We start from the raw sequence: 22,119 nt of genomic DNA, 5'->3' as shown, positions 1-22,119 counted from the left end.
AAAGAAAATAGAACCCTAACTCCAAACACAGCCTGTTACTTGTTCCAGTATTTTAGGGTAGGGTTGTGTAATAGGGAGAACTAGATCAGTGTTGCCAGCTAGACAAAAAGAACGGCAAGGGTTAGATATATTCTAGAAACCAATCTACATTACATTGCAAAATATATGTTCTATATTTCCTTGACTATTGATTTGAATTTGGATGCTTGATTCAATGTGTACAGACTCTTTTAGGGCTATTAGCCAAACAACATAGAACATTTGACCCAGTAGGTATGGAAAATACAAAAGGCACACAACGTGATATATGTCATTCCTAAAAATGTTTTGAATCCATCTTGTTCACAATGCTAACGTTCTCTCTGTCTGACGTTCTGTCAAAGAAGTGGTTATTCCAAAAAGATATGTACTGTACTAATACATGAATGAACAATGACAAAATAGAAATTGCCACCCAGATAGAACTGCCAACTGACCCTATAATGTATATGAATTAAGAAAAAAAGGAACCTGCTGATGTGTGTACGTGGCCTTGTTTTTATTAATGGAGCAAAATCATATACAATAGAGCAGTAACATAATTTTGAAAAGCTAAGGGGCTGTTTGAAATGATGTTTGCAGTAACTTAACAATGCAACAATCGCACTGAACTGAGTGACTAGTACAGAAAGAGCATGTGATCTGTGAATATATATGTGCTAAATTTAATATCCCCAGTGCAAAATTGCTGCTGTCTATGCAATGCATATGATCCGGCCCATGATATTTGTTTGCATTACATAGACATTGTGCTGATGCTGTATAAATTGGCACTGACATTTACACTGGTGCAGTGGGCTGTGAAAAATGGCATTGCATTAGAACAATGTTTTTATAATACAGGCCTTTGCCTTTCTTGTGCTCATTGGACACAACATTCAATAAGAGGCAGCATCACTTATTCAAAGAACCACTACCTAAGAGATGACACTGGGCTTGTGAGTATATCAATGTTGTGTGCATTCTTTATATACTCTGCTATCCAGAAATGTGACAGTAATATACCTTTCTACTTACCTATCCATTGATTCCAGTCCCTTCATTACAATGAATAAACACATTACACACAGTAGAAAGAACACCAGAGCTGGTGTTACTGAAACATGTCACTGCTGCAGGGCCATTTTGTGTGGTATTTTCACACGGGCAGAAATGAACATATATGTAGTAATTAAGCATTCGATCGTGCCAATTTGCTGGTACAAATTGCATGAAAAATAGAACTTGCCTGGTGAAAGGTTGCTGTGGGAGTCGCGGGGAACATACATATGCCCATTTGTTTGACTGTACCCGAACTCCAAAGACAACACTGAACTCTACTGACGTTATAAGTATGCACTCGCTGACGTTATCAATACTCATAAGTTTTATTTTCAGCATCAGTAATCCAACAGACATGGCTCCTAATGTGAGATTACTTTTTGCAGGCGTGAAAATGCTCCATTTGTTTTGAGAATCCAGCAATTAAATAAATGCATGTCATGTCCTGGATTCTGAGGGTATTTTTCAAATTGAGAAAGGTTAGTCAGGTATTTCAAAGAAAGATGACAGAGGGGAGAATGTAATATCCCATTGTCCCGGAAGAATGCTGCATCATGCATGACTGGGTGAACATTGGCAGACTCGGGGCTGAGTCCTTTCCACATTGCATTGCATGGAAGGAAGCACATGTTAACAGAGAACAACACCATGGTGCGGAAGAAGGCCAGATGGATGGAATCTGACCGAAAAGACATCTGTTCCTAATATTGCCAAATGAGAAGATCATACACATGGCTTCCTAACTATAGTAATACCGCATCCCCTTTCTGTAGCCATTTTTCCAAAAAAGGCGATTGGCTGGGAATGTAGGGGTTGAAATTTTATAGGTAATGTGGTAGAATAGAATGCAATTGTTCATATATATTCCATCCCACCAAAAGGAGAAAAGAATAGCTTCATACAATGAAAAATGTGTATGTTTACAGTCTGGATGCTTATAACCGAGACCAAGTTATGTTGCTTTACGGAGTCGAAACACTTACATAAAAATCTAGAAGCTCGGCTACTGTTGCCATGTGGGGCGTTATTTAATTATTTATTGGAGTAAAGAAGGGTTGTTTTGTCTTTTTGTTACATTAATAACCAGATTCCAATTACACGTAGCGTCATAATTAGGGTGCTTTTTTCACAGAGCATTTTCCAATGGGAATGCGCCATTATGAAACGAATAAGGCCCTTAGTCTGTTTGTGCAAGACCAGTTTCCCAGTGAAGGCAACATCAGAATTAGTCTGTTGGTGGAATACAAGAAACGCACACCACACAAGGTGAAGAGCTAAAAGCGGGATTAACAGTAGTATAGTTAACCATTTCTTAGATGCTGGAAAGATGATTGTTAACAATTGTGATGCTGGAAATGCATCGGAGGGACAGGGCCTCCGTATACTTGTCCTTTACTGCTTTTTATCGTGTGTTCTGTCGTGTTTTCTGCATGGGAGTTCATGTGGGACTCCTGGCGGTGCAGCTCTCTCTCTTTTGGTTTGGTGAACAGACCCGTTGCTGTTGCTCTCCTTCGCAATCTGAAAGCTGCTGTGTTCTCAAGGACTGACCCAGAGAGGACCTGGTAAGGCGACCTCTTCCCGAGCTACGAGGGACCATCGTGCACAGCTCATCTTTGCCAACGCTCCCTGGTAGATAGACATTCGACAGGCTGCCGACCCGATACGGGGTCTGCTGCAGAACTCCAAGGAGAATCACTCGGACTGTTGTCCGCCACTGTCGACAACTGCCGTCGCCGACCGGAGCCGCTGTGCTTCCGTTTGCCTAAGAACTTGATCATCGGACGCTCTTGTCTGCATCGTCACCCGCTTGTCTCCCGCTGGAGAAGGCCCGACCGTCGATGCGCCGAGGAGCATCCACCGGTGGGTTTCCCGCCACCTAAGGACCACAGAGACGCCGACGACTCGATGCCCTTGCTGGGCCACAGTTCTTCATCATCTCTTTGCAGTCCAGAACTATCATCACCGAGGTGCCCCCCACGCCTCTTTCTTGCAGGACGCCAACGCTCTGTCGTCGACGAGCACCGCTATTAACAAAGCTGCCACTTCCCTGCCGTAGTTCACCCTGTTCACCGTCGGACGTTCAACGACCCGTGACTCCTGCCTTAAAGTGAGGGCACTCAAGAAGGGCCGTCGATTCCCGGACACCGAATGTCAAATTCCCCGACACCTGTCGACGATCGATGGCTCCCGACTGAAAGGGAGGCACTCAAGAAGGATCGGTCGACGCATCGTCGGAGAACTCTACTCCACCAGGTACATTGGGGGGGGTAAAACCTTAATAGGAGGAAGTGAGACTATTGAACATATGGACTGGGCTTGTGCTATATATCTTTTATTTGCAGGTTGCCCAGGTGGGGGGATCTCCACACAGAACTGTGCCTAGGGGTAGGTGTCAGCATTCTGCCTATTGTTTTAACCATCTTACGTCCTGCCTATCTCTATTGCTGGGTTCCTCGTTATTAATCTGTGTGACATTTTAACCGTACAGTTGATACACTTTAATGAGATCCGATAACATTAGTGGTACCACTTTAGAATTGTATATATATCATTATTGACTTCCGAGTACAAAGTGCGTTATTGTGATCGTGTACATACCTTTGAATATTAATTATATAAAGACTGTGTTTTCAGTAATACATTGTGTGGACATTCCTTTGTGGGGGTTTGGGGACTACACTGTACTTAAGAACCAGCCCGCATCACCTCCTGAGAAGCTAGGCCTTGATTGCTCGACCATGTACCAATAATAGAGAATCTTGGTTGGGGTCCTCTGTGCCTCTCCTCTACCATATAGAGAGCGGAAGTACAGACACCCCCTACCAGTCTTTACAACAATATTCAAGGCTGCTGTGATAATTGGCACTCAACATAGGTGTAGGAAAATTAGAACGATGTGCATGAGGGCTGGAATTAAAATCTTTCTTCTTAGAGCTGAAATATTTAATTAAGATTTCATCCTATTCACCGCGATTTAGGCCGGTATAGTGATCAAATATATATTTTGTTTGAGAATAATAGCTGTACTCTAAGCTCATAGAGAATTGGAGGGGCCTAACAGATGGTATTTCCTAGACTCCAGAATGCCCATCTGTATTCAACTCTTAAACTAATGTCAGGCACGCGATTTGAGAGCACAACTGGCTCAACATTTGGAGCGTAGCTGAAGGCTGGAGCTGCCCTCTGTACACTGTAGATGCACTGCATCAGATCACAGTACTGGGCATATATGCAATCCCAACAAATTAATATGCTGTGAGCATGATATTCTAAAATATGTTCAACCAATAATTTGCAGGAAACATATCACAAGGAATACTTCAGCAAACAACAGATAATCAATAGACTTAGGCCTAGTAAATCTGAAATTAATATTAAAGCTATGACAACACTTTAAAATACAAATAGAAAAATGTCTGGTTCTAATAATCAAGCAAGCAATAGAAGTTTAGGAAAATGTTGTCTAAACACTCTAGGCAGTTATCAGTCTCACAAATCTCCCAGAAAACCTGAGTTTAACGATTCTTAAGGCAATTCAGGTTTTGTTGGGATTACTTGCACAGTATGTCAGCTTGGACTCAAATCAAGATGCAGAGTCCAGGGTTTAGGCTTTTCACTGCTTCAGAGAGTGGAAAAGCCAGGTGTTGTGGGATGTATCAACCCACTCATCTGAGCCCTGCAACATCACTGCGCATTGCTGGCAGCAGAAACATCATGATAGCCACTGGAAAGCATGCTGCTCGCTAGACATCACCAGAAATTGTGCAGTGAAAACCTGAAAAATAGGCCACCGTCCACTTTTGCCTATCTTAGTGAGCACAGGACATCAATGCCGAACACCACCATGGGGATACCCACAAAGTAGCCTGAAACCACTTGGAAATAGCAATGCTAACTGAAAAGAAACGCAGAGCTGTTTGAAAATCCGTTTTCTTGATTGTCAAAAATTGCTAAAATCATGGCTCACAAATCACCTAAAAGATCCAACCTTTTTGTTGGGTGTTCCACATCATTTACTGCAAGAATACACACAAATACCATGTCAGCAAAAATCATATGTTCTCAGAACAAGATACTTGATGGAAAGACAGCTATCAGAATGGGTGTAGTACCGTTACTCGCCTGTGTCAGGTGCTGGCGATTTGTAATTCTGACAGGAGAACTGGTGTTTCAGAAGTTAAACATGCCAAAGAAGAGAATTCCATCAAAATGCCATATAGAGTGCCACACAGTGATTTCATGTTGAAAAAGACTTAATTTAAAGATATGTTGCTTATTTTAAGTTTATAAATGTTATTTTATTTTCACAAGTAACCTGATGCAGTTAAAACTCCAAAAGGCTTGCTTCCCCTGAGAAACCCTCACACCTTGTCATTCCCATTAGAAGGAGGATGTCGCATTGGTATGCTAATCAAAAAAAGGGAGGAGATTTTCTCTGCAGCCCGGAGAAATGAAAAATAGAGGCCTTGGACTCAATGGGGAATGCTAATTTGGGGTGTAACTGACCACAAACTGTTGGCAGGAAACAAGGCATGTGACCCTCCGAGTCAGACCACCTCTAGGAGGTGGACCAGACTGAGATGTGAATTGAATTGAAAGCAAATGTATGTTTTATAAAAATGCTTATAGCAAATTGTATCAAGCTGACAAAAATGGGACACTTCGAGGTTCATAAAATGAAAAATTCCTTCACCATTTAAGACTAAGCTGGACGTCATGTGATGTACTGAGGCCAAACCCCGGAATGTATTCATATTGTAGCTACTGCATTTATGCCACTGACCGGAAAAAATATAGAAATGTGCCCAGGTGGGGTGTGCAGGCATGTCTAAAATTTGGTGCAGAAAGAATATTGGGAAACCCACCAAAAGTGCAAAAAGTGGTCATTTCTGAACCCAAGCTCTTGGGAAGAGGAGAGTTGAACAGAAATGGATCTTAATTAATCTGGCATGTAATTTATGTAATATTAACAAGTGGTATATATTGTAAATATGTGTTTTACGGAAAATAGGATATCCTGTACAGACACAAAGGGGAGGTTGTTTCCCTAAGCCATAAAGATGACACAGGATGACACACTGATCCTTTCTCCAATAAGGGGACAGGAAATCCTCTAACCTATCAAATCCTTAGAGGGTTGGGCATGTAGAATCAGCCTCCCCACCCACCTTGGAAATACATAAAAATAGAGACTGCTTAGGACAGATAGGACACACACACTTTTCCACTACTCAACTATTCTTGGCAAAGCACCCTGCAGGAAGACTCCAGATCTAGAACCAAACTCTAGAACCAAACTCTAGAACCAAACTCTAGAACCCTGAAGCAGAGGCCTAACCCAAACTGAACTCTTTGCAGCAGGCCTTCAGAATCTTTTGGAACCTGATTCTAACCCCTAAACTTCCAAGGGGCATCTCAAAATCCAACAGCCTGGCTGAGCTGTTTTGCTGTTCTAGCCAAGAACCCTGTGCTAGAAACAAGATCCATACCCAGAAAGCAGTGCTGTATCCAGAACCCATCAGATCCAGTCCAAGAGGCCACCCAGACCGCAGTGCAGTGCTGAGAGCAGAACCCAGAGTGCCTGAGACCTGTCCGGTGGCGAGAGTGAATCCAAACCCTTGACCAGATCTTTGACGAGGCCCATTCCATTCCAAAGCCTAGGAGTGAGTATATAGTCTAGAACTGTCCATTGTCATCTCTTATTTTAAAGTAATCTTATTCCATTTCACCCATTGTGAACTGCATTATAGAACCTTTTGTCTATCCTAAATTCTTCTGTCCTCCACATAATTCTTGATAATTGTAGCAATAATCATCTTTGCGCTGATACTTCTGAAGAGGGACAAGTGTTTTGACGGACAGAGATCAGAGCGATGGCACCATGGTTCTGGTGGCTGCCCGTTGAGTGTCTTGCTTCTTCATAGCCCCTTAGTTTAAGTCCATATTGGGTCCGAATCTTTAAAGCGCATCTGTCATTTCTGAAATCTTGACTCTATTTCTGAAAAGTCTACCTTCACAAAAACATCCGTAACTTTTGAACTGTACGTCCAAGAACCGAAATTTAACTGTCATTTTGAAGCTAAGATCCTAAGCTTTCCAATAAACATTCCAATCCATTATAGTTTCTTCATAATCACATTTCACGCATGCAGAAAAATTGCTGCAAATTGCCATTTATCTCCATTTCAACACATGCCAAAATAGCGGTTTCTTGTTTGCAACTGCCGAGATTCGTTTTCAATCTGATAATCATTCTTGAATCATTGCTAGTGTTGACTTGAACCAATTCAAAGTAACTCTCACTAATCCTGAATCTCCTTTAGTGAATTAAAATCATTTTAGCATATTTTCCCATTCATTGCTATCCCATTCAAAAGTATTTTTGCCTGTTTTAAAATCATCATACCTGTTTTCTCTAAGCTTGCTGGGGAACTGCTATTGAACTGCATTATTGATTGTATTCCTGAAACCTGTGTGCCCTCATTTCCAGCTCTTCATATTGCATAGTCGGGGGAGTGAGTAATAACAGGGGAAAAAGTGATTATATTTTCTTTTGATTGAAACCATATCAAGTTTATTTATGTGTTGCATTTTTCCTGTCTTGCATTTCCTTGAACCCATACCAAGTATTCTCTGCTACCTTATCCTTTCTATTCCTACTCCTAAGTGATTAAAGAGATTGTTGATATTGTGATATTACCCATTAATGATTACTGTTCATATTTATTTGTGTGCTATTCAGATATTATTTTATTTATAAAAGTGTGATATATATTGTTCCATTGATCAAATAAACCTTTTAATTTGCAAAACAAACCTACTTCTTGGCTCAGTGAGGTCGGGGAGATTCAAAGAGAGGGGCGTTATATAAGGGTTCATCATCCAGATTTAAAGAACTTTGACATAAAAATATATAAATAAGGGGTTCCATTGGGCATCCCATACTAAGCATTGACTTAGTGGAGTGCTGGATTGAAGTCACTTACAGTGTTCACTTCCACCTTTATTCATTTTATTTATTTATTTATGTATACTGCACCATAGCCCATCGTCATCAGTACGTAGGGCTATAATAACATGTGGCTTTGAGGCACTATGCAGCATCGGAATTTCAGCTGCTGGGCAACATCCAGACAAAGAGACTTCTTCTCCGCAAGGACAGAATCCGTTATAAGTATCATGCTGCCAGGATGTGAAAAGTTCCCTTTCATCACATAAAAATGGCAGTGGCAGTCAAAACGAGCTGCAGGGGAATTCCTGCAATCGTATTGCTCTGCACACAGAAGACCCTGCAGGCTCACAGATCTTTTGAAGAATCATAATGGAGGGTACTTCACTTGGGATGCCATGACAGGACACCTTTCAAATAGTCCACATAGAGCCTCAGATGCAGGAGAGCTCCCATTGGCAAGATAACATTCAGCAGTGAAAGGTACTTGATGTGGAGTATTCAGTCATGTCTGGTCAGACACCTATGAAATGTCTCGGCTGTCTTTCAGAAAGAGTGTTCCCTTTATAATGGGAATATGAGCATCTCACAGCAAGCCAGTCAATCACACACTTCTCTTGACAGGAAATATCACATCCTAACACATTTTCCAGCTTTGAAAGCAACATAGAGACCGGTGCCGTTAAACCCCTACCGCCCTACTACGAGTTCCCTTTGCGGGTCCTTCCTTAACGCCTGCTTTTAGCAGCCGTTAAGGAGGGACCTGCAAAGGGACTTTAGAGCTAATAAAGGTACCGTCATTTACGGTACCGTTATTAGCGCCTTCCCCATTCCCATTGAGCCCTATGGGGGCTCAAATGGGAATGGGGAAGGGCCCTGGTGAAGGGAGAATTACCGGTCCCTCCAACCTTGGAACGGACCTGTAATTACTCCATTCACCAGTGCGGAATCGGAATGAGTTTGGAGGCAGCCATGCCGCAAACAGCGGCGTGGTTACCTCCAAACTCAGAATGAGGCCCATTGTCTAGCCTTATTGTATAGCCTTCATAAATACGAATCTGAAACGTCCAAACTGTCAGGTGTCATGATGCAGTCTCTGAAGAGAAACCCTTTCAGCAACATCAGTAATACCCGCCTCCGACAGTATTGAGTTTTTGTTAACACATGTTGACACATTTATCCTAGCCAGCAGCCATTCTTTTTAATACAGTTAAAAACACAAGGAATACAATAAAACATTTTGAAGGTTCCCTTCAACTATTCAAATTTCCATTCAGGACTGACTTAAATGGAGCTCACTTGTCAATGTGCAAAGTGGGGAACGTACAATTCCATATAGTTACATTAACTTCACATTGACAGTTTCCTGGGTTTCTTAAGGCAAGAAACAATGCATTTCAAATTTGAGTTCCTAATTAGTGATATCATTCGCAGTCAAGATGCAGTGTCCTGCTAATACTCACATTTGTACTCCATCCTTCATTGCCTGTCATTACCAACCCCTTAAAGGCTATGGCAAACATTATTATTTGTTTATTGTGTAATTTTGGTTTCTTACAAACCTTTAACACGTAAAAATAATGTTTACATATACATTACAATTATCATAGAATAGATTTTTTACAGAATTTAAAAAAACAGTAAAATTTCCCTCATATTGAGACATATAAAATACATTTTTCAAGCACCTTTTTAAAATGCAAACGCACTCTCTGAGATATATCAATGTTCCTAAGAAATAGCTGCCAAATGTCAAATACTGACCCAGTTCTTTTCGTGCATTCCCTGGAGAACACTGTTCCCCAAAATTGATCTGCTACAACACTTTCGATGTTCAAAGCGAGAGAACTTTAGCCACTGGTATAATTAGTTTTCAGCAGAGGGCACTTGGTGACTACATGGTGGGTGGTTTCGACCTGGGAGCCACATCTTTGAGCCTGAGGAATTCCCTTCCCTGCTCCCAGTATCTCCTGGGTAACCAGTTCATTAGGACGCAGACTCAGCATACAATCCCTTCATTCACGGCTGCTTCATTTATTAAATAAGGCAGTTTTGTTCCTGTTTATAAACCTACACACAGAAAGGGAGGCAAACTCTTCATTTCATTCACAGTTACAGGAAATCACTTATAGACAATGGAAATCAGCAGAATCTTTGATGTTTTTCAACTGGATATGGTTTCTGGACAGATCCACAGAATAAGTAACTCTGAGCTGGCCAGAATGTCACCTTTAGCAAGTTTTCCTCCAGTCTCTCAGAGCAACAAATTTCAAACCTCTCTCGGTGGGACACCGATTAAGTATCTCAGAGAGATCTTATTTTCTAGATTGGTAAATGGCAGTCACTATCATGTATCTGTGCAACAATAAGGGGTGATGAAGCACCATTTGTGAAAGTGAAACATTCTTGCCTGCTGTAAGTGCTGTCGTGAATCAGGATGTCCACTCTCAGCAATTTCCCTCAGTGTTGAAGCACACAAGCAGTTTAAAGTTGGCCCGTCCATGTGCATCCATTTTAAACGCTGCAGCTGTGAGATCAATGCGTTGAAATCGAACTCCTATCAGGTGGGGAGCAGACTCAATACGTAATCATGATCTTTCAGCAGTGTGTGAGCCATGCCATGCGGTATAATTCCCTGTTGATGTATTGTCTGCGTGTGAAAGACACAGCATACCTGCATTCTCTGAGAGTGATGAGGAGGGATTAAGAGGAATGCATACAGATACCTCTTGAAAAAACGTGATTTCTATCCTAACCCCAAAATAAGACTTTATATGATACAATCTTGCCATGTAGAGACAGCAGAAGGATGGATGTGGTTGTAATCACATTGGGCTTTCTGGACAGAGCCATTATATTAAGATCAATCATGGCGTAAGCCTCGCAGTTCAATTGATCATAGATGTTCCTGTAGGCATCAAGAACAAGTTCTACAAAGTTAAGCTCATTTTAGAACGGTGGCCCCAATTATGGCGACATAGAGGATGATTGCAAATAATGATGTTGGCATAGAACCCTGGGTCATGAACAAGTCTTTATTGGTTTGCCAACATTCAATCCTCAACATAAAGGAGATGTTGTTGCCAATGGGAAGGATAACATGTTTTTCCACATTCATCCTTTTGTCCACCCATCAGTAGGTCAATCTCCATGTTGAACCGATGCCACTGAACTCTTTAATCAGGTCACTGGCTGTGTTCAAATCCAAATGGAGGCTTTTCAGACAGGCACCTACAAGTGCTGTCTACTTCTTCTGGACTTTAGCAATGAAAGCGGTAATATATATTTCCAGCGACACTGTGTATTTCCAAGATCTTATTTTGTGGAGTGTGGTTTTGGAAGTGGAGCATGGCACCCTGTTGCATGTTGTGATGAGGAAGTTGCAGGTGGTTGTATTAACCATCAAAGGGGATAAATGTCAAATTTAGGTTAGACAAATCATATACTTTGTTCATTCGATTAAAGTTGAAGGTGTGAAGCTGGACCCAGAGCTGGCAGAAGCCCTGCACACGTCAGAGTTGCAATGGACAAAGACCAGCTGAGCTCCTTCCTGGGTTGCATAAATTAACTGTAATGTGTTGCACATTTCTCAGAAAACAGTGTTGAGAAAAGCCATGAGGATGGGGGTGATGTGTGACTAGTCTGTGGACATGGTAGCTATACTAGTGGATCTTATCATAAATGTTTTGAATTCCCCACACCCCATCTTTGCATGGTATGTGCTAGGAAAATCCTTGTGGTTATTGCCAGTGTGAATTGAGAGGGGGTTTTATTTAGCCAAATGCAGAAAAACAAAGGTTCCCATGCCTTTTACCTGATATTGTTCACATAGACACAATTCTGTCAGAAAGGACATTTAGGTCCACATGGTATCAAAGTAGTATTCACTAGACAATATACATGACTCTCTCTCTCTCTCTCTCTCTCCCCTGTGTCACTCGGTTTTTCGCACTCTTTCTCTCACTAGAGATATGTGCATCATCAGTCCAGTAGTCCTCTAATTACTTTGAGACAGGCTAGAAGCTCAGGTGAACAAAGGCATGCTTTCAGTAATCAATGTACTGTTGATACTTGGTTACCGTTGCTTCAGAATGCCAAAGATTTATTCACAAACATCTTACCACATGAGGCAATTTGAGAGCTCATTTGGGGGCGAATTTGGAAATTGATATATGATCTATTGCCAGTCAACAAGGTGCTGTTGATGATTACTTTAATGTTTTGAAAGCAGAAATATGCTCTATAGCACTACTTTAATGCATTATGGGATAGTCAAAGTATGAAGTGGTATTTCAACTCTTTAGCCAGACAGCAGAGCACACCTTTACTGAATAATATTCTTCTGTAAAGGACAACGTTAAGTTTGATTGCCTTTCCTATGTGTGGAAAAAGAAAATGGAATGGAGGAGGAATGGAAAGGAGACCACACCATAGGAGGTGGCAGCCATTAGGGGTCATGAAGCGGGGCCGAAGCATCACCTGAATCACTGCCTTTTCTGGACACTTGGGACATAATTAGTGTACCATAATGCTTATATAAAAGCCCTCCTGGTTAGACCTACAGATTTTCCGGGACATGGGAAGTGCTTCCGGGTCATGGACACAGTGCTTCAATGGCATGAATGGGTCCCTGTTAATCATACAGAGTTGCTGGAAGGGAATACAATGTGGCCATTTTCATCCATATGTGGTATTCCAGTGTCTTTTATGTCTTATGTGTTTCTGTAAAGGTCTATGCGTCTGTGAACCCTTTTGGGTGATCGCATTTATGAGGTACTTGTTACAGAGCAGAAAGTTGTTTCAAAAGAAGAATGGCCTGAGGCATTTGGGAAGCATAAGAGAGCCGAGGCAGTAATTGCAGAGGGAGGCTTGTCAACACCTTAAATGAAACCTTTGATGTTTAAGGGGGAATTAAGTGTGGTTTAGTCATGTTTGCATAGGGGGAATCGACTGATACCTCCTTAATGTGTATCTTATTGAGTCGACCCAGGAGGGGCACCTGGGGATTTCGACAGCTAAGCAGAATGTTTAAGAGGGCTCTTAGTGCACAGGAGTGTATTTGGAGGAGGAACAACGTATTCGTGGATGTATCATGAGAGACGTGAGTGGGTCCATTGTATGGCCAGGGTTAAGTTTACAGACATACCATGGGAAATGGTGAACTGGGTGTCATGGGGATTTACATACATTCGGCCCATCACCAGTTTAATTATGTCGGCAGCCCGACCGGTGCAGAAGTGTAGCTCATTGAAAGTACTGGAGTGATTGTGAAGTCCATTAGAAAGGTGTTTTACAAATAGTGTTTTCCATGAAATAACAATGCATTTTCACACACTAATTGCATTTATTTATTGATAAATGGCATTTGCTATTATGTGGACCAGCAGTCGCGGAGCTATTTAGCTAAAACTTTAAGTGTAGTAGAAGAATCCTGTGAGAGCATTAAGCGTAGAAGAAACATCTGGAGCCTGGTGTGTGTATGAGTAGACTAAGATGGAGTGAAAGGGGGTTTATTCAGGGACACCATGTGGGGGTCACCAGGGATCGCAGCTGCGACCCCTGAGGTCTCCCTTGCTCCCCTAAAAAAGAGATATTAGTTTTTAAAGAAGTTGCTGGGCTGTGGCCAGCACCATGTGGCACTTTGTTGCTGGAGTGGATGGCTTTCTTGTTCAGGCCTCTAAAAAACAGGGGGTTCCACAAGTGTAACACTTTGAGCAGTGACCCTAAATAAGAAAGAATAGGAATAACAAATAATTTGTCTTTCTGGAATTCTATACAATAATTGCTAGACTGACCAAAGCTTTGTTTCAGGCACACTTCAGGGGGTGAGTCACTGATTTAGTCTGTTATTGAACACCTCAAATGTACAATAAAACTCCCAAAAACCTTTTTGAGTAGAATAAACATTAATTTCGGGCTATGTATTTTGCTTTTAACAAGTTGCAGTTTTAGCGTGTTTTTTCTGCTGTTGTCTGTTACGATCATCACAAGACATTCCATCTCGGTGTCCTCGGTCACTTGACAAAATCCTTGCACCTAAAAGCCTGTGTAAAATGTAGAAATGTTTGACCATAGCACATAAAATGGCCCTTGATTTAATTGTGCCATAATTAATGCTTTGTTGTAATATGTCTTTCTTTCCTATCTCCATGGCATGCTGTTCAGGATTTTTGTTTGCATGTAGGAGGTAACGAGCGCCCAGAGTACGGGATGCCGTGTGAGTGCACAACTTTCCCTACACTGCTCTAAATTCTTTAATAGACAGTTATGATTCCCCCAATGGTATGCATTTTGGTAATCTCTGAAGCCTGATAAGTAGATCCGCACAGGCTTAACATGTGGCCAACTTTGTAAAATGAAGTGGCCTGCTGTTAAATTTCAGTTATCAGTTAAATGGTACCCACTACAGCCTGTAATTTGCTTTCATACTTTGAGAACATTCAGACATGTAATTGTTCATTTTACTATAGCCAGTAACATAGCTATAGCAAGTAAGATAGCTCATTGGGTCCAGCGCTCACTGCACATGGGTGTGAGATCTGCAGGTGGCAGATTCGAATCCCAGCAAGGCCAACTCAGCCTTTCATCCATCTGAGGTTGATAAATGAGTACAAACACAGGTTGGGTGATATTTTATGCATATTTTTTCTATATAATGAGCTGAAGTTTAAGTGCTATATAATAACACATCACTATCATTTCGCCGTGGACGTCTGCTTGCAGTCACAGTAATTTAGTATTATGAGCCTATACATATTGATATTGTATAAAATCTATATCACATTATATGTATTTTATACTTTATATTTTATGAATTGAATGTGTAAAAGTTCATTTGAACTAAAACAATACAGAATATTATTACTATTATATCACATTACAGTGACATCATAACCATATTTTTCATACTGTACTTAGTGTCCCGGAAGGATAGCTCAGCGGCAACGTGCTCGCCTTGGAAGCAAGATGATATGGAGCAACACATGTTCAATCCCTGGGTCCGTGCTTAGAAACCTCTGGGTATTTAAGTGTGTTATAAATACGCAACTAAGACAAAAAAAACAATGACGCAACTGAAGAACAAACAATTCCTGTAAAAGTGCCTCGATGTCCGCGGGCTGTGTGAGCGCTTTAAAATTCAAACTAATAATAACAATGTTTTGTGATGCCACTTCCTGTTTTGTCAAGTGGTGAAAGGTCGTGTTTCATTGCTTCCTGTGATGTCACTTAGGGGTGGGGTCAAATGACATCACGTCATGTGATGTCATCAGAGGTCAAGGGTCCTATGATGTCATTTCCACTATCCCTGGCATTTTAGTCAAATAACGTCCCTGGTCTATTTTAAATCAGATTAGAGAAATCAGAATTTGAAAGCGAGAGCATGGAATTTGGACAGTTAAAGAGAGCACAATGTACAGTTCATAAATATTTGTTTTGTCTATTTGCAATTTCAAGCAAAAGGAGAAAGGTAATTTGCTCAGAATCACATTACTTTTTGGTCCTGTGCTAAAGACAGGGTCACAACGCATGTCTCAATGGTTCAAAGTCAGCAGCATAGCCAGTAGATCACACCCGCATGTTCTAGGATAAGAGACCATAAAGTACCATGTGCATTACTGCTGCTTTAAATCCATCAAGAAAAGAAAAACGGAGTCAGGTCATACCAGCATTTAACAGAATCACACAAACATATGACTGCCAGTCAAGGTCCCCAAGTCAATTCAAATGGTAAACACATAAAACGATGTTAAGACGATTGATACTTGCTTGCACATGCTCCATCCATCATGGCACATGAAACGCTACTCATTATTCTAATCCTGCAGAGCAGTATTCATTTTGTTACATACCGTGAATGCTATGTCTTCAAAAAATATATAATCAAAGGGAATGAGGGAAAGCTCCTGCTTTCTAACATAGCAAAATCATTTTGTCATATCGTTCCCTTTTTTCGAAACAGCCCCTGAGACATGCTGATGGAGACGGAGTCATGTACCCAAAGTGATGACTGAGTAGATGCTGTTTACATGAACCATAAATGTAAATAACTAAGTAAGCAAAAAAATAAAACTTTTAAAATAAATCTCAGAAATAAGCTATTTGTTTTTCCCTTGAATGCTCTGGTGGGGCTTTTGAGCATGAACAAAACGATCGACAGTGGAAACAATGTGTTCTTCTTACCCTGTACAGCATGCTTTCCAAGACCGCTCCTCTTTAGGGAAAGTGAATTCGGCCTCAAGTCCTCTCCACAACCACAAAGAACCTATAAAGCAGCACTTAACAAGTTCCTATCCATTGGTCACTTCTTCCTACCTTAGTAGGAGCCTAGATGAATTCATTGACTTCAAAGACTATTTATATTCCTGTTTTATATAGCATGAACCTAGCTCGAGTGCAACAGGGTGCTATAAAGGAGTTCAAGGAAGTGGAGAGAGGTTTACGATGGGTCTGGAGTGGTGGTTTAACTGGGGACAGTTGCCTAAGAATCTAGCAAATAAAATAAAAGGATTATGCATTCACCGCAAAATAAGAGTTCTTGAACAGCCAGTTGGTTGTAGAAAATTAGCTGAACTATTATAAGTAAACGCTATAAGCAGTGGAATGTTGTTTCTGTTAGTTGCCACTCACTTTGAACTCTTTTCACAGCCCAAAGAAACTTCTCTTAAGAGAAGGTGTGTTTTTCAAGTAAAGAGGTTGTTCAACTCTCTGGTGCTGGTGAAGGCCTTTACAGTCCATTGCTGTGAGGGGAAGTTGGATTAGTCAGGTGACATATCAGCCCGTTCTGTATCTGCAAGTGGTGGCAAGCAGCTGGCCTTTGGTACTCGATTAGCAGTGCACATATTAAGGAAGGATCATTGGGGTCATGGAGTGGGTGCAGGGAGCACTCACTGAGGTTGGATACTTGTCAAGGTCAAAAATGTAATGTATGACATGTCTCTCATTTGAGGAGAGAATATTTTTGCCACTTTTCTTTCATAAGTCGCATATTTGATGATATTATATGATCTGATAAGTCATTTATAATGCGCCTGTACACAAGTGTTCCTACGCGCGACAAGACAAGGAAGGGAAGATAAAAGAAGGACAAAACAATGATCTTTCTAGGCCTTGCGTCATTCAGATCGTGCAAGCATGGGGTGGAGAAAGGGGAGCAATGCCTGGTGGGGTTTGTGGGGAGGGGAGAGTGCAAGGAACGCATAAGTGCGGCCAGGGAGGTGGCTCATAAGTGCAGGGAGATAGTGATATAATCACTATCTGCAGTTTGAGCATAACAACATATATCGACCCCTTACGTCGGGTGGATCCTCCTTCACACTCAAGAAAATTGCCAAAAATAATGAACACATAGCTAAATGCCTCTCACTTTTGTGAGTAACATCATGATGTGTAAATATATTTTTTATCGACACAAACAGGAGTGTGTGCAGATCACACGATAAATGGCTGGAGGCTGGTCAGATGCAATGATGGGCACTGCAGATCCTTTTCACGCAGTGACACCAGATACAGCAAACTCCCAATGAAGAGATTCTTTGCGAGTGCCTATTTTCATTGAAGGATTTAGGTCCCCAAGAGAACGCGTGATAAAAGAAAAGACTAAGAGGTCCTCTTTTTTTGACTGTTTCTCGAGAATGGCTGAAAATGAAATGTAAAAGACCTCCTATGTGATGAGGTCGGGATAAGGGTTTGGTTGAGCGAGTTTTTAGTTATTGTGGGAAAAGTGCTTCCCAGATAGGCTGCATTATCCAAGTTGCTACTAAAGGTCACGTACCATTAGCTATTTTCAAGCAATCTTTCCGTAATTTAGCACAGTCACAGCGGGCGACAGAGAATGGCAGTTTGCGGTGTCAGAGTTAACACTTATTGGCAAAAGAAAGTCAGACTCACAAGTAAAGAGAAACAATGCATTTAACAATGTAGCTTTTTCCGAATTACATTTGCCACTGTGTTACGACCGCATGGCTGCGTATGCACATAATGGGTCTGATTTTGTTCGGTTTTCGTACTTCTTGTTGCTGCGCTTGCCTGACCCAAATGTCTCACGCACAGTAGGGCCGTTTTGGTGTTCTGTTGTTAGTCTTCTGTTCTGTTTTTGTACTAGTTTTTTTGTTACCCATCCCCAGCCCCACTTATTTGCTGTGTGCTGCCTTGAAAAACCTTGTGATGTACAGGCACATAACAAATAACCAATACATAAATCCCTTTACAAGTTTTCCAATGGGATTGAGCCATTGGAAAGGGCTTTTGTCAGTGGTCGAAGTGAACGAAAGGAAGTAGTGGAACTATGCTCCCGTCTGGCCTGCACTGCTCTCCACAGACCACATCGCACCCCCCCTCCCATGTGCCATACAAACCCCTAAACAAATGCACTGCTTTTTAAGGGAACTTTCAGTGCAGTGCACTGAAATGCAAGTTTTAACTTCTTCTTACACTTTTCTTTTAAAACAACACCATTCCAGAATGATTTCTTTTTAAAATAAAAGTATAGGAACAGAAAAACTTAATTTAAAAAAAGTAGAGGAGCACCTCTCCCACCCACTTCGGCCACTGGCTTTTGTAAATCAGGCCCACTGACTCTGTTTGCTTAAATATATGTTTAACTTTTAGATATACACATTATGCAACATCAAACTAGTTATTTCTGCAGAACAAAGGTAACTGCCAGCAATAAAAAAGCATTGCAAACACAATGGGTGAAAAGAATGGTGTGTTAAAAAGATATGGTTACAAAAATGTACTTTACAGAACTATGTGTATACAAGAATAGAAATGTAATGCAATGCAAAGTCAAAACAATGGCACGAACACAGTATACAATCGTGTCTTGTTCAAATATGCAATGTAAAGAGTTTCCTAAAAGTAAGGCCAGGTCTAAATAAGGAATTACGAAAATACATTTTTGAAGTGGACTCTCCAACGCTGTTCCATAAACATTTTAAAATGAGGAAAGAAAATCTTAGGGGCTGATTCACAAAGTGGTTTTCCCTGGAATGTTCCCATGGAAAAAAGGCTTTGCAAATCAGCCCTTAAACACAGCGCTCTTCAAACGGTGGGGCTGCACTCTCTAGGGGGCCCAAAGGAAGTATAGGGGCAGCCCCGAAGCTCTTAAACATGGGAGTATAGTGTCTGCTTACAATAGAAAATATAAGCAGACAAGCATCTGGGGGGGGCGGCAGCAACAAATAGTTTTACTTAAGAGGAGTCTCAGCACAAAAACGTTTGAATACCTGCATCTTTAGAGACAACTCATTATGGCGATTAAGGAACTGATTTTCAAACATATTTTCAATGGAACTTTCCCATGTTAAAACATTTGTGTAAATCAGCCCCCAAGGGTACATGCTTACACTTTAGTAACCTTATACCTGCATTCAAACAGTTGCTAAATAAATCACATATGACGCCTTCATCATGCACTACATTGGCGCCAGAGAGTGTTACATGTATAACTACATTGAACATTAAAACCTTCTTGCAATAACACCAAGACGAGTAATCTCAGAAGAATGCCGGCCCACATCGCATACCGACTACTATTCCTCAGTCCAGTGGATACGCTGTTGTTCATAACTCATTGCTATAGGACTTTCAGATGAGTTTGGTGTCTTCATAATGTGTGTTCCTGTTAAAAAATAGTACGACGTCTTTCACGAGCCATAGCGGCATCTCAAAAGCAAAGCGCGGCCACGCATACTATTCCAGCATTACATGAGGCGATAATGGCGGAGTCTCCTCACCTGCTCTGTGTTCATCGCACTCGTTGGGCTGGGTTCGCACACGACTCTGACCTCATTCTCTTTCCTCAGGCTCTTGGGGCCTAGCTTTAAAATCAGAAGAGAAAGAATTGGGTTAAAACGAGAAAGAAAAGCCGTTTCAATGAGCAGTGCAGCGACGTTTGCATCCTAAGTATATGATCTGTTTGCTGCGTGTCTGTGTGGGCTCTTAGGAATGTCAGCGACAAAACGCTATTGTTAAAATGTCCCTTTTTCTGAAAAATGTGACATTATCATGCCTTGGTCGATTTAGTTACATTTCTCTGAGGCAAAAACTCCCCCTGGCCCCCCTTCAGTTTATTAAAGTAAGAGTTCTGCTGCTTCGAACGGCAGGCGAGCAGTTGGAGCTATTACAAAAATAAATTACGATGTTCCTCCCAAATTGTTTCTTCCCAGAGGATTCAGGAAGAAACAACACGGATTGCAGAATGACTGCTGTCATGAAGCAGGGGTGCGTATGCGTTATACTGGCAAACGATCAGGCGCATTGTGACTGTGGCAAATTTGAGATTGGGACTGAGGGCGTTGACACTGCTGATTGTATTTCCGTTACCCAAAGTGACTGGTCCCAGTGCTAATCGAGCCTATGACCCCTGAAGGGACAGCTATTAAATCGGCGCCTTTCCTGAGGCGTTTAAAGCGTCGCCCTTGGAGAAGCGAAGGCTGGTAATTACTGTTTCATTGCGAAATGAAATGCTAAGAAGTCTTGGCTCTTGCAAGCTTTTCCGCTGACTGCAGGAGGGACTCGTTACCACTCATCAGCAGAACGGGGACAGAGTGTTCTTTTTTTTGCCTTTCCTCACTTGGGGAAACAGTGCTTAAGTCTGCTCCCTGGAGCCCCTATCGATAGATCACAGCATTGCCCCGTCGGGACATGACCTTAAACAGTTCATGGACAAATCATTTGGGGGAAGAGTCTCCAAAAGAAGTACAGGAAAAGGACTATTACTTTAAATATTGAATCACATGATCTGTGAACACTTTGTAAATGTGAGGATGAGCATTTAAAGCAAAGACACATATTTAAGAGGTGCCCCCTTGGCACATCATTCCTGCTTTCTTAAAGATAATGGTAAGTGCAGGGTCGATGGCTTCTGAAAGCCTGTTAATTCTGGAGCTCGTTTGTGGACTAATTAGATGCTGTTCTGGGTCACAGTAGGGAACTACGAATGGGGCTTGCGCGAGCAAACACCGAATCAGAAAGAAGGCTGCATCCCTAAAACCACGTAGTTCTAAATCAATCCCTGTTGCCAATGTTATGTGCATCACAAGCCTCCTTTCAAATCCTTTAAATCCTTTGAAATCAAAGAGAACAATGGAACTAGAGCTGTGCCTGCAAGCAAAGAAAAGTTCACTTATTGCTTTCTCTGTTTACGTGTAAAACAAACACTGCCACCGACAGTTGCCCAGCCTTTGTAAATGTGGGGTTACAATATTTTGTAAAGCCCCCTCCCACAGAAGAAAAGGCTCAGCCTCTTGATTTTCAAAGCCACAGAGACTGCATTTGCCAAAGCTCCCTGATTGATCTGCAGCCTTGTGTCGCAGGGGTGTTGCTTGACCTGGAAAAGATCAGGGGCCTAAGCTAACGCCGGGATTGGCGGAATTCGGGGCTAGCTATGGCCTTTTGGTTGTAGTGCCTGAACTTCTACCCGGGGCTACAACCAAAATAGCCAGTGCTATAGCCCCCTTAGCAATGCCTCTGCTTGTGTGTCTTTTAATTTCTATGTGCTGTTCTTCTCCTTCTAGAAAACTGTCAGGACCCACTCGGATAACCATGAAGCTGGGACGGGGGCATCAATGCTTTCATCCTGTAAATGCTGCTACACTTTCAGACAGGAAGAACAGCAACGTGCGGACCTGACAGAGCTGAGTGCATGGGCAGTGATGTGAGCAAAAAACATGGGCCCTACTTACGACCCTGGCGTTAAGGGATTACCGGTAACAGTGAGGGTACAGGTACCGGTAATCCCTTAACGCCTAATTACGAGGTCCCTTTGCGGGTCCCGACCTTAACGACTGGTCTGGACCAGCCGTGAAGCTAAGGACCCGCAAAGGGACCTTGAAGGTGATTACGGTACCGCATTTTGCGGTACCGTAATGACCTCCTTCCCCATTCCCCATTCCCATTGAGCCCTATGGGGCAAAAATGGGAATGGGGGAGGGCCAATGGTAAATGGGGAATTACCGCCCCGCCAACCTTGGAATGGGGCGGTAATTCCCCATGTCACCATGGCGGATCCGGTAAATTACCGGCATTAACCATGGCGCTAATAGCGCCATTGGTTAACGCAGGGTCGTAATGAGGGTAGTAATGAG

The 22,119-nt window shown here is 41.9% G+C and overlaps 1 protein-coding gene across 2 annotated transcripts in view; it reads right to left on the bottom strand.

Moving 5' to 3' along the window:
* Positions 1 to 22,119, bottom strand: part of MLIP (muscular LMNA interacting protein) — a 2,218,014-nt gene that overhangs the window by 1,112,007 nt on the left and 1,083,888 nt on the right. For both annotated transcript variants that reach the window (XM_069606136.1, XM_069606137.1), the window contains exon 3: positions 19,768 to 19,851. In XM_069606136.1, coding sequence (XP_069462237.1) covers positions 19,768 to 19,851 — 84 coding nt within the window. The remainder of the gene's footprint in view (positions 1 to 19,767; positions 19,852 to 22,119) is intronic.

Source organism: Ambystoma mexicanum, chromosome 4p, assembly GCF_040938575.1.
Source record: "Ambystoma mexicanum isolate Mex_15411 chromosome 4p, UKY_AmexF1_1, whole genome shotgun sequence".
NCBI classification, from domain to species: Eukaryota; Metazoa; Chordata; class Amphibia; order Caudata; family Ambystomatidae; genus Ambystoma; species Ambystoma mexicanum.
Note: the sequence above shows the minus strand (reverse complement) of the source record. Positions and strands in the feature narration are given on the sequence as shown.